At 40.3% G+C, this 13,766-nt stretch overlaps 1 protein-coding gene across 1 annotated transcript in view; it reads left to right on the top strand.

The window, feature by feature from the left end:
• Lhfpl6 (LHFPL tetraspan subfamily member 6) overlaps nt 1-13,766 on the top strand; it is a 230,521-nt gene that overhangs the window by 188,681 nt on the left and 28,074 nt on the right. The window contains exon 3 of the mRNA XM_026408748.2: nt 10,323-10,421. Coding sequence (XP_026264533.1) covers nt 10,323-10,421 — 99 coding nt within the window. The remainder of the gene's footprint in view (nt 1-10,322; nt 10,422-13,766) is intronic.

Genomic DNA, 13,766 nt, shown 5'->3' with positions numbered 1-13,766 from the left:
CATAAAATCTATATGGTGGATGTCTTTGTGTTCATTATAAATTTATTCCAACTTTTCTGTAAATTTGAATTTTTTTTTTATAATATCATGTTAGAAGTGAATGTAATAGTTCTTAGTTGTAGAGCTGTGGACAGTTTCAGAAAATAGATTAATTGTGAAGACACAAGCAAACAATAAGACAGAGACTCTGCTTTGGATTAGGTAATGTTTTTGTGTAGGTCCTTACTTTAAAATCATGAACACCTAGAGCTGCTAATGAAGAATCTGAAATTGGCAGGTGCAAGGGAATGTCATGTTTGCAATTCTAAGACAAGCAGCAAGATCATTATTAATATCCACACAAACAGCTACAGTATACTGAGTCCCTAATATATGTCAAGCTCTGAACCGGGTACTTTTATTCAGCCTTTCGTTTATTTCTAATAACAATGCTAAAAATACAGGCACCATGCTAGAGATATGGGAACCATTAGGTGTATTTTATAGACGAAAACCTGAGCTCAGAGGAGTCAAAGCCATGCTGCTCAAGGTCACCCGTCAACTGAGGTGGTATCACGATTGAAACCTGCCATGAAGGACTTCAAAGCCTGAGCTATTATTTCACTAGACCCTCGCTGCAGCAAGTGAGGTCCTGGGCAGCAGTGTGGTCCTCCTCGGGAGGTGGTTTGAAACTCAGGAGATCAGCCCTGATCAGAATTTGAAACCAGAATCTCCATTTTAACAAGGCCCTGGCTGTTTCTTGTGCATATCAGTCTAGCAACTCTGTACTGGACCAATCTTTATTTTTCTCCTGGTATGAGACATCCTAGGAAACTAATATTTCTTTCATCTCAGAGGTGTGGCCGCAGTGCTCGGCCCGTCAGCTTCCCTTCCAGCAGCCTGAGTGAAGGCAGTGAAACCAAGTTCCTATTCCTATAACAGGAGTCAAGCCCCGAGTTCATGACCCAGGTGATGAATGGCAGTTACATCACCCAACCTGTCTGTGACTCTATTTCTTCATCCATAAGTGGGACATCAGTTCTGGCTCTAGCCGCCTCACAGAAAAAGCTAAAGATGCCTTTAAAGTTAAAAATCAAACAACAAGCAAAAAGGAACAGGCAAAAGCCCTCTCATCATGGTAGTGGTGGACTAATCCTCCCTCAAGGGTGAGGTCACCACTTATGGCTGTTCCACTAGCACTCAATGGGGTGTATCTGGTGGATGTGATTGCTGGGCGGTGTTCATTGCTCATGGCTAGGATGCTCTTGCTGGGGGCCTCCTTGCAGTCCCTCTCAGAAGAGGATATTCTCTGAGAGTAAAAGACCCGGTCAATATTAGATCACTGTGTACAAAAACACATTGGCATGAACCAAATCCACCACCACCTTTTCCTATCTGCAGCACAGATCTAAAGTTTAACAATGAAGACCACTCATTGAATGCTGGCTGGAAGCACCATCTCTGCCTCTTTCCAAAACCCACCTCAGCTCCAAGAGGCAAGTGTTGTTCCTGTTTTACAGATCAGGAAAACCAAGTCCTCGAGAAGTGAATTGCTGGGCCTGAGATGCTCTTCACTCCTGAGATGAGAAAGATTTTGCTTTAAGTCAGATGGCATTTTCCAGAAAACTTTCACATACCCTTTGCAAAATCTCCCCCAAAGTTTCATTGTTTGAAACAACTTATTATTATTATTTTTTTTTTCCCCTAGCAACGGGACCCTAGAAAGAGAAAAGATGACAAGTCACTCATGGCTGAAATTAGCTTGTGAATTTCTGCTCTGAGCTAAGACACAGGTATTCTGGTACCCAACCCAATGTATCTGTGTTTGATGTCTTCTTTGACATGAGCTGGAAAAGGAAAAGAGATGGGAATCAATGAGATATTTAGGGGGAAAAAAAATCTCAAGAAAACACAAATTATACAGTCTTCTTCAAAATCTTTTCAAGCACAGAAATAGTCTCACTCATTGTGATTTCATAGAATATTTCCCATGGTTAAAAAATTACCATATTCCCATTGTCTACTTTAGTGCTGAGATAAGTGTCTGATGATAAGAAGCTCATTGCTCATCTTGGTGCCTGAAGGTGGGTGCTCTTTGTGGACAGAAACTCTTTGTGTGCTAGAGCTCACACCTGGGTCACCAGCACCCAGGGAGCAGGCAATTTGCAGGATCCAAAGAACCTACCCCTTGTCTATAATCACAGGCAACAGTAAGAGTGTTCCCCATGGCCGAAGCAGAGTCATTCTTCCAAGAAATGGTAACATGAAATCTGTGCTTATCTTACTCTGCATTTCTCCTCTTCCATTTATATGCAGGGTTCAGTACCCATGTGGACATAGAAGGCCCAGAGTTGGGATAGTATATAAATATAACTATATAATAACTGTTTATATTTATTACACAATTATTTATATATGTAATTATATATAATAACTATTACATGTTTTATGAGGCTTTTGTAAATATCAAATAAATATAACTATTTCTTAATATTTGACAAATTTTATGAATGAGTGAGTTGGATTCAGATCAGTACAGTGGAGTTTCTGGTCTCCCAGGAGATGTAATACTTACATAAATAACTGCAGTGCAAAATGGTAATCCTCAAATAAATCATAGAGTGTGTCACCATAGGAGCTCAGAGAGGAGTGAAATCTGTAGCTTGCTGCTGCTGGGGTGCCCAGGCAAGGCAGTGTAGTGAGGTTTCATTTAGTATGTTGACAGTGGATTCTGGGCAAGGAAGAAGAGAGCTTCCTTACTAGGGTAAGGAAGGAGAGAGCATCTCAGTCAGAGAGAAGGAATCCGAAGAAAAAGCTCAAGACATATGCAAAGAGCCAGCAGCAGTAGGTGCAGTAACAGGGATCCCCAGTTGGAAGTGCCTTTGAGATTGGCCAGGGCTAGAGCTGCTTAACAGGATGGTTCTAGACAGTTGCATGTGAGCTCAGCCCCGGGACCTCAGTTATTCAAGAGACAGGAGACATCAGAGTTTAAAGAAATGAAGAGTAAAATGTGATGCTTGCCAAAGCCAACATATCCCGCCTTGACCTCAGGTTGTGGGTGGTGAGTATGTGACCCTGGAATAGACTTCTGGCCAAGCATTGGGCCCATGGTAGGTGGAAAAGATCCTTGAGCTGGGATCTAGGAATCCTGGGCTTAATCTGGGCTCCGTATCTTTGGTCAAACCTTTGATATTCCTTGTGCCTCAGTTTCCAGAAAATTCTTGGAAAAGAGATACAGTTTACTAGAGCCACACTGAGCTTCCAAGTAGAATATTTACATAGTTCTACTTGCATTTTCAGGGTCTGAAGAGTTATAATACTGGCCCTTGCTGTTGTTCCCTCTCCACCACGGGCTTTATTTTGTTATTACATTTTGTCAAAGGGCCCTTATCTGAGATGGAAATGGAGGGATATCACGTCCAGAAATTAGCATATGGAGACTTGGAGATGGAAACGTGCCAACCCCTTCCAAAGGGAAGTCCAGATAACAGGCTACAAGATCGAGCAGCTTTCCTGAGAACAGTAAAGAAAACGATTTCCCTCGGTGCTTGCCACAGAAAGGAAGATAAAGGAACTAGACGACGGATCAAAGTATCCAAAAAAACATAAAAGATGAATTGATGGGAAACATGGGTGTGACCACTGAGGGGCAGTGGGTGGAAAAAGTCACGCTATAAAAAAAAAAACAACATAATAAAGTGTGGAAAAAGAATGGAGCGATAGTCATGGGGGGAAAAAAGTGAGATCACAAAAACTTTCAAAAGTAGCCTGGAAAAAATAAGGCTTTATAAGTTGGCCATGAAGACTCCATTCTTCCCACCTGTGGAGAGTAATTGGCCCTGGCTGACTAGAGATTTGTTTTGCCTTCTTGGCAGGAGCTGAATTGTTATGTTAATATTCCACTGTCTAAGTGTTAAGTGCTGCCTTTGAATAGAAAGCATTTTACAGAAGGGAAAATTCCCAGCCCCATGTTCGTTCCTGGGCCACTGAGCTCTTCACACACTTCAGGCTTCACGCTCAAATTCTAAAAAAATAATTAGTATCATGGCAGATATTTGTAGCATTTTGTGAAAACTAAGAGAACTACTAGAAACTCTCCTGCAGGTGGTTTATGGACAAAAGAGAGTGTATCCGGGCTAAGGTCTGGCCCAGGAGCTCATTTGGACTAAAGAATAGACTTCTTTTTCTACCACAGTGTCATTGCTCAAGCACTCAAGTGCCCACCTCTCTTTTCTATTAACATTGGCTTCTCCTTAAATGTCATTCCGCTGACTGAGCTCTTAAAATATTTTAATTGTCCTTGAACAGAGTGAGTCCCAAACCCCTGGGTACTCAGGATGAAATGGCCTCATCATCAATGCATTATTAAATATTTTGAATTATTGAGTCATCTGTTGGGTTTCTTTCTTTCTTTCTTTCTGGCAGCATCTCTTGCAGAATGGTCTGCTGCCTCCCCTCTGAGTAGCTGATTTCAGTGGTGGTGCTGGGTGCCCACCAAAGATTGAGCTGATTTACAATTTGTAATTTGCTCATGACCCCTTCAAAGTTGCATTTTTTTAGGATTGGGGTGGGGGGAAGGTTGCTGCTTAATTGCTAGTGAGCCTGTAGCTGCAAATGATCTCACACCTCCTGCAGCTGATCACCTGATAGCACCTTCCTCAGGCTCTTGTCTCCTTTCACAGCGCCTTTTCTCACTTCCACTTCCAAATGCACAGTTTTAAGAAGTGTGATAATGTGGCTTTTTTCATGATGTCTTTTATGGCAGTGTCAAAGGAACTTGGTTAAAATTAAGCTCATGTGGTAACCACAAGGTTTATAAATCTAATAAAGAAAATCCCTGTAAATACTATTAAAGTTTGTGAGCTAGAGATTCTAATTGAGCTACTTATTGCCCAGGGGCAAATTAGACCACTAGATCTATTCAAACCTCATGGATCACTAAGATACCATTTGGGCAATCGCTTCAGATTTTAGACTGTTGTGCGAACCTCATGTCAGCCTATAATACCCAACTGGAATCTAATTCAGGAATTTTAAAACTCTGCTTCCTTCAAAACTTGATCCCACAACTCGGACTAAGGTTTAGCACTGCTAAAACTGGACAGTGGCAAATTTCTTTCATTAAAAAGATGTTCTCATTTTCACATTTAATTGTCTCTACAGTATAGTACTTTCAGCACAGACCATAAAGTGCTAGTTAATGTCAGTCCACACCCTAAGGGCAGTTAGTTAACAATTGAAATGTCCTCTTTAGAAATTTGCACTCCTGGAGAGGTTAATTAGCATGTTAAATTCCCTAACCAGAGAGGATACCACAGGATATTAAAGGCAGAGCCTTTGAATATCACTGTCTGTTCTTGCCCAAGAGACTTAATAATTAGCATAAATTGTATTCGAGATAATTTTTAATCGAGGCTATGAATAATGTTCAGGGAATATGATCATATAGTAAAGATCTACATTGGCCCCTCTGCCCTTACAGGAGTAGAGTATATATATATATATATATACCAGTCAGGTTCGAGCAGTAAAATAAAGCACTAGATAACTCAAATAGGAGGAGATGCAGCCCATGAATTTGAAGATCTGGGAAAGTGAAAGTCAGAGAAGCTGCTTTGAAGAATTCAGGAAACCAGGTCGTGTTGGGATCACAGGAAGTGGATTCTCTGCTCTACAGTGGGTGATGAGGAGGAGTCTGGAAGCCAGTCCCCAAATATCCCATCTACGTCTGCAGAAAGACTGCTCCAGGCTGCAGCCGCCAGTGGGGACAACAGTTCACCCTTCCCTTTTAGCTTCTCAGTCCCACACATCAGCTTCTCCTTGACACAGTGTGACAAAACTCCTGCCAGCCAGAGAGTTCCCCAAACAGTTTCATAGCCTCTAGTCCTACCTTGAAAGGAAGAAGCTAAGACTAGGGAGACTTTGATTTTTTTTTTTTTTTGAACCCAGGACCACTTAATCACTGAGCTATATCCCTATTTAGAGACAGGGTTTCGCTGAGTTTCTTAGGGCCTTGCTAAATTGCTGAGGCTGGCTTTAAACTGGTGATTCTCCTGCCTCAGCCTCCTGAGCCGCTGGAATTACAGGCATGCACCAATGTGCCTGGCTAAGATTTTGACTCTTCACAAGCAATATCAGGCCCAGGACAAGAATCTGACAAGCCCAGCATCCTTTCCAGGAATGACTGAGGCCCACAGCAGCCCTCCCCAGTGCAACCTCCTGTGGTTACCAAAATGGTGTGTACTTGTGCTGTCCACTAGCACCCTATGTATGGCTATTGAACACTTGAAATGTGGCTAGACTGAGGGATGGAATTTTGAGTTTTATTTAATTTAAATAAACTTAAATTTAACTATCTACATGTAGCTCAAGGCTGCTGTTTTGGACAAGCAGGTGAGAACCCATATTTTTCCTCCGCCTGACCCCTCTTCTCTTCCATTTCATGGAAGACACTGTTCCCTGATTGGAACTGAATTTCCCTGATCCTGCTCTCTGGTATTTGTTGGGTTCATGGTGTGTCAAGAATTTCACGTGAGGTACTTGTTAGGGTGACTATGTGATTGGGGGAGGCAGGATTTCCCTGAGTTTATGCAGTTGGTTTCCCAACTGCTTGTGATACTCACTGCCTATTAAACATCAGTTGGGTATTTGGTGGCATTCAGTCTGAGACACACTCTCCCAAGGAATGTTTTTTTTTTTTTTTTTTTTTTTTTTTTTGGTACTGGGTATTGAACTCGGGCACTCAACCACTAAGCTACATCCCCAGCCTTATTTTGTATTTTATGTAGAGATAGTGTCTCACTGAGTTGCTTAGCGCCTCCCCATTGCTGAGGCTGGCTTTGAACTTGCAATCCTTCTCTCTCAGTCTCCAGAGCCCGCATGAGATGCACTCTCACCATGCAAACAATGTACGCAGTGGAGGTGCTGCTGATGTTTACCTACAGACCCGAATAATTGTGACAGCTAATTAGCCTGTTTGCAATATACACTTATCTCACAGAAATGTTTCCCAAATCTTTAGTCTGTGGTATTTTTCCTGTTAGCAAGCAGTAGCAGAGAACAGAACAAAGACTACATAAATATTAATATAAAAATTCAGATGACGAGTTGCCTTCTATGAAACAACATTTTAAAAAATAGTTCATGGTATTTAAAAACTCATACACAGGGGCTGGGGTTGTGGCTCAGAGGAAGAGCGCTTGCCAAGTATGCGTAAGGCACTGGGTTCCATCCTCAGTACCACCTAAAAATAAATAAACAAATGTTTTTCAAAATAAAATAAAATAAAGGTATTATGTCCACCTACAACTAAAAAATAAATGTTTTTTTTAAAAAAATCATACACATAACACAAATTTACTGTGTATAAAATTACTCCTAATTTATACAGTTGAAGCTACATTTGATAGCATCACAAAGATAGTCCAGTGTTTTAACAAAAGATCCTCAATTGCCAGGTCTTCTGCCACTTTCTGAACCTCTGGCCCACTTGCCATACATATAGGAGTTTATAAGCTCCTTTCTATTTGGTGTCCAAAAATGGCCAGCATAAAACTGGACCAATGTAGGTGTTTGTGATTTCATGACACCTATTTTTCAGGCATACCAAAAAAGAAAAAAAGAAAAGAAAGAAAGGAAAAAGAAACCTTAGCAAATCAGACTATCATTTGTTTCACTACTAATTGCTTAAATGTTACTATTTTTCATTTTTTCTTACAGTTCAATATTTACTTTCTACTGATTCCAAATACCTTTCTACTTTTGTCCTTAAAGAAGCAGAACAGAGGAATCCTTCCTTAGGCCTTTCAGGGTTTGTGAGAAGTGGGGTGTGAGAGGGACATAGATGTATGTAATCAAAGAAGTGAAGAAAATAATCTGGTGATGTATCAGTGCATGATTTAGAATTTGACTAAGGAAAAAGTAACATGTTTTTTGACATCTAAACTCATTTAAGTGTAAATGTTTGTAACATTTTATAAAATAAAATGATAACTCAGCACTTTTTCTTACACTTAAATGATATAGTTGTGGGGTGCCAACGTCCTATTTCTGTTTCATTTCATTGTCCTATATTTTATTTCTACCTTTCTTCTTTCTACTACCCTCTGTTTTTTGTTTGCTTTTAATTTTTTGTAATTATAAATAGACAGAATTCTTTTGTTTATTTTTATGCAGTGCTAAGGATAGAACCCAGTGCCTCATGCATGCTAGGCAAGTGCTCTACCACTGAGCTACATCCCCAGCCCCCTACCTTCTTATTTATTGGTTCTTTTTAGTTATACATGAAAGCAGGATCCATTTTGACATAACCATGCAATCATGGATTATATCTTTTTCTAGTTAGAACCCCATTCTTATGGATGTACATGATTGTGGGAATCATTATGTTGTTTTCATATATGTACATGGGAAAATTATGTCAGATTTATTCCACTGTCTTTCCTTAGCCTATCCGCTCTCCCTTCCCTCCATTCCCCATTGTTTAATCTACTGTACTTCTATTCTTCCCTTCCCACCCCCCTTATTGAGTGTTACCTTCCACATATCAGAGAAAACATTCAACCTTTGGTTTTGGAAACTGGCTTACTTCACATAGCACGATAGTCTCCAGATCCATCCATTTGCTGGAAAATTTAAATAAACAATTTAAAATAGAAAAAAAAAATTACTCAAAAGATCTCAAAAAGAGGGTGTGTTTTCTGTTAATTTCAGAACCCAGTATCTTGAAAATGGTTCCACATTGTTTATTGAACATGCATAAATTTCAATTTATACAAAGTTTGGCATCCTCATTAATTACCTCTTTACCTGATGATGGATAAAACTAATTAGGATTTGTCTTCAGAATACTGTAAATTCTATTTCATGGGGGGGGAAAAAAATCACTGAGGAAAACAGCCTAGTCAGCAAAACCTCATATAATACTGCTTTCTGGATTGTTCTTCACCTTCAACACAATTCATCCTTGTACAGTTGTACCTAGGACATGATTTGTGATTTGCAGTTACAGTGATTCTGGGCACTCCCTCTGATGGAAGCAGCTCTGTATTTGATGGTCATTTTCCTGTGCACCAAGGGGCAGGCTGAGGGGAAGGATGCCAGGGTAGGAAAATGAGTGCCAGTACTTTGGGGATGTCTGTCCTTAGGTCTCAGCATGGTGCCTGGGGAGGAGCTGGACAGCTGCCTGACCTTAGATCCTGTGAGGAAACAGGTTATTTATACTTAGTCACCCTCTGGGAGGTGAAAGCAGGACAAAAGAGGGACAGGAAAGGACAGAAAGGACTCAGTACGTAAATATTGAAGCTTTCCTCTTCTAGATGCACTTAGGGCTCTGCCATTCCTCCTCCACATTACCATATTAATGCATTTCCCAATGGGTACCTCCTGTTTAGCACCTGATAACCCTCTTTCTCACCCATCCAGCTAAGTATGCCTTGGTCCTACTGCCTCAGCAGCTTGTGGTACTAACAGGTGATGAGAATGCTCATTGATTGACAGGACAAGATCTTACTTTCAGATGAGCCCACGGATTCAAATAGTGAGTGTTGAAATCTCCTTCAGGTTCTTGTAAAATCATATGAGGTTTTGATGCAAAATTAAAGACTCACTAATCGAAAGCTGTCAGCGCAGTGTGCGGTCATGATAACTTAATTTACATTAGAATCAAGCCATCATCGCTTTCTTCAGTTTAATCCTCAAACCTTTTGGCTTCTGCTGTAAGGAGGACACAGATTACAGTGTGTCTGTCTCGTGAAGTATTTCTGAGAGGTGTAGATGCTCAGTCATTCTCAGTGGAGCATAAAACAGGCAGTACAGTTCAGAGGTTCAATCAACATGCTGAAGTGGTTCATGAAAATCTTTTGTGTCTTTTGCCCCTGGTAAAATTTGACAAGGTTGAAACATTCTATTTTGATTTTCACGTGGGAAACAAAAATAAATAAATAAATCGAAAGAATGATGGATAACCTACTAAGAAATTTTGCTTGCTCTTAAATTACTTGTTTACATGGATTAATGGTGGAATTGGTTGGTTTTTTACAAGAGTGATTAAAAGGGCTGTGGATTGTATTTCCTAAACAGGATTTGCAAGGCTTTTAATGCTTTTGAAAGGCCAAGTTGGAACCAAACTGAGCTGTCAGGCTTTTTTTTTTTTTTTCTTTTAGGCAAACTTGATATTGTTCTTAGAATTAAACTGACCTCAGATTGTTTAAGGGAGTTTAGGATGGTGCTTTCCAAATGCAGGCTGGGGGTCTTGTTATGTTGCAAATATTGATCCTTTGTTCCTCTTACCCAGGGAGGCAGAGGTGCACTGGTAAAGGCTCTCTTGTCTTATCTCTTTGCAGGCTTGTTGATTGGTGCTGGCTGTGCCCTGTACCCCTTGGGCTGGGACAGTGAGGAAGTCCGACAGACTTGTGGCTACATTTCTGGCCAGTTTGACCTGGGTAAGTTCTCTTCATGAATGGCACTTCTTTTACAAAAAGAACCTCACGTGATATTTCCTAGAAGCAGAAGGTGGAAAAATAATGGAGAAGGAAACTATATTGCAGCTGGTAGTCATGTGTGACGATATATGTACACTCCTTTATCCATTTGTTTAGTGATAATCTACTGTTTGTCCAGCGCAATGATTTGTACTGTAGATGCAAGGATAAGAAATGGCCCTGCTTTCAAGAGTTTAATATTCATTGATCAATTCATTCAAAATCACGTATTTACTCATGGGCTGAGAACAACTGTGGAATTCGCAGTCTAGCTGAGAACACAAAGCAAACAGAACAATCAAGGAAATGACAATGAGGGCAGAGGAATCCGAAGCAATTTCAGTTCGAGGTAATAGACCACTTTCTGAAAGAGGCGAGAATGGAGACAGGTCTTGGATGAGGTGAGTCTGTGGCTTCTCAGGAGTAGACAGAGCACTTAGCAGTTAAACAAAGGAACAGTACAGCAAAGGGACAAGAAGAGATGAGAAAAGCTCAATGGGAGACTACAGAGGAGACCCTCCCCATCAGTAGGAATAGGTGCCACTGTAAAGATATGGTGAGTAGGTAAGAGTTCACACACTGATGAAGGGCACCTCATCGATTTGCTTTTCTGTATATTGAGAAAATTTTAGGTATTTTCCAACTGTAGCTATAGAGTCTTTTACTGGGCGACCTATCAAAATTTTGCACTGTACTACATACTGTGCATCATTTTAATTTGTAATAGTTGGGTAACGTTTCACTTCATTGATAAACCTACACTTACTTAATTGTTACTGATGTCCTAGGCCAGAGGGGTCTTCATTTCAGGGAGTCCCAGTAGATCAGATCTGGGCACTCACTCCAAAAATCAAATGGAAAAGGTGAAAAGCAGGGAAGGAATTTTTTTCAGTATATCCATACTGGGGAAACAAGGGGAGACCAAATGTCCTCAGCCCTGTCTTCCGGGGGTACTGATAAGAGTTGCAGCTTTAAATATGGACAGAAACAAGAGTGTGTGGGGCAAGAAGTTTGCACAGGTAAGCCGCCTTGGTCAAAGTGTGGTCTGATTGGCCAACCATCAATTCAGGTCTGGTTCTGAGAAGTCCTGAAGACTCTGGTGAAGTCATTATCCTTTGTGGGACGAGATGATTGCTTCTGCTCTGGGGGGTAGCTGCAGTTTGTATTGGGGGGTAATGGCTTCTATTTGTGGGGGACGGTTCCATCATGGGGTGATCGGCTTGTAAGGCTCACTGTTCCTGGAATCTTGAAGATGTCTTGCTTTTATCTTAGTGAAGTGGCACAAGAGAAGTTAGGTGAAACTAGAAGTAATCATCCTTGTATCGCTAGTCTTTAGGCAGACACTCTTTAAATGGTTAATATATCTGTTGCATAGCTGAGCAGGAATCTGACCCAAAGATTAAGGTAGAAAGGAGACAGTTACAAAATGAAGACAGAGCTGGGCGTGGTGGTGCATGCCTGTGATCCCAGAGGCTAGGGAGGCTGATGCAGGAGGATTGTAAGTTCAAAGCCAGCCTCAGCAAAAGCAAGGCACTAGGCAACTCAGTGAGACCCTGGCTCTAAATAAAATACAAAAAAAGGGGCTGGGGATTTGGCTCATTCAATTCTTGATACAAAAAAAAAAAAAAAAAAAAAAGAAGAAGAAGGCTGAGATGCCAAGTTTTTGGTATGTTTGTTTTTGTTTTTGCCTCTTTAGTTACCCATCAGACATCTTTAAGCCCAAGAGTCAGTGCTTCTTAGTAAAAGCAGCCTCTCATTCTCTATTATGTAACTACTTCCTTTTTCCTTTATGATTGAACAGTTAGTCTATTTCAGTTTCTATTGTTTTAAGACATATGATACTGAATCATTTCATGACTGTGTCATCTCTACTGAATTATTTCCTTCAGAGTATTTTTCTAGAATTAATAGAGAACCTACAAAATACTTATTGCTGTATGGAAAAGTAAGTATGTTTTCCTCACTCATCCCCATGTGCATGGCTAAGGCTCCTGAAGCAAAAGGCAGATTAACAAGAGAAAAAAGTAGAAATTTATTTAAGATAAGTTTTGCATGACAAGAGAACCTTTTTTTTTTTTTTTAATTTTGGCAGTGCTGGGAATCAAACCCAGGGTTTTGTGTATCCAAAGCAAGCACTCTACCAACTGAGCCCAATAAGAGAAACTTCATAAGGAAATAAAGACATGATGAAAAAGGGTAAACTTGTGTACATTTTATGCAGGGTAATGAGGAAGTGGGTAGTCATGGAGAAATGTAATTAGACAATGGGAACACATGGAATGGTGGTAGATTGGGGGAGAGCTAGTGAGGCCAGTTTGTTCAGATTCCTCTGTGTCCCTGTCTTCAGAGCTAAAGGCTGTGTTTTAGTACGCTGCTGTGACTAAAAGATCTGACCAGAACAATTATAGAAGAGGAAAGTTTATTTGGGGCTCATGGTTTCAGAGGTCTTAGGATCCTGTCTCCTGCTTCAAGGGGCAGTTCACACAATCCCTCCTAGTTTTATAAGACTTATAGGGGAGAAGGCAAGGTAAGGTCAGAGTGACCTTCCTGCTTCTGTTATTTTCTCAAATATATTTTGGAGCAGCACACGTAATGTGTCCCAAAGCCAACTGGTGCATAATGATAGCAAGTGGATTTTCCATATGGAAGGACCAGATTCCTGACAGTTAATGTTCCAGCTAGTTAATAGCTTCGACATCTCCTTTTCACATGCAATATCTCACTCCAAGAAGAAAACTTCTGTTGGTCAAATGGCAGTATTAGTAAATGCCAAATCATTGATTTCTATGTTAGAACACACCCATGAAATTTTTTTAAGATAATGAAGAAAATAGAACTGATACAATATCAGAAGTCTGTGAATTTCAAAACAAACCAATTTGTTTGTCATCAATGGATGACAACCACTCTGCTTTCCTCAAAATTAATTCTGAGACCAAATACTAACCTTCTTTTTCTTTTCTTTTCTTTTCTTTTCTTTTCTTTTCTTTTCTTTTCTTTTCTTTTCTTTTCTTTTCTTTTCTTTTCTTTTCTTTTCTTTTCTTTTCTTTTCTTTTCTTTTCTTTTCTTTTCTTTTCTTTTCTTTTCTTTTCTTTTCTTTTCTTTCTTCCTCCCTCCCTTCCTTCCTTCCTTCCTTCCAGGAATTGAACTCAGGGGCATTCAACCACTGAGCCACATCCCCAGCCCTTTTTTTGTATTTTATTTAGAGACAGGGTCTCACTGAGTTGCTTACCATCTCACTTTTGCTGAGGCTGGCTTTGAACTTTCGATCCTCCTGCCTCAGCTTCAGGAGCTGCTAGAATTACA

The sequence above is a fragment of the Urocitellus parryii genome, chromosome 2 (assembly GCF_045843805.1).
Source record: "Urocitellus parryii isolate mUroPar1 chromosome 2, mUroPar1.hap1, whole genome shotgun sequence".
In the NCBI taxonomy this organism is placed as follows: domain Eukaryota; kingdom Metazoa; phylum Chordata; class Mammalia; order Rodentia; family Sciuridae; genus Urocitellus; species Urocitellus parryii.
This window is presented reverse-complemented; position numbering and strand designations above follow the sequence as displayed.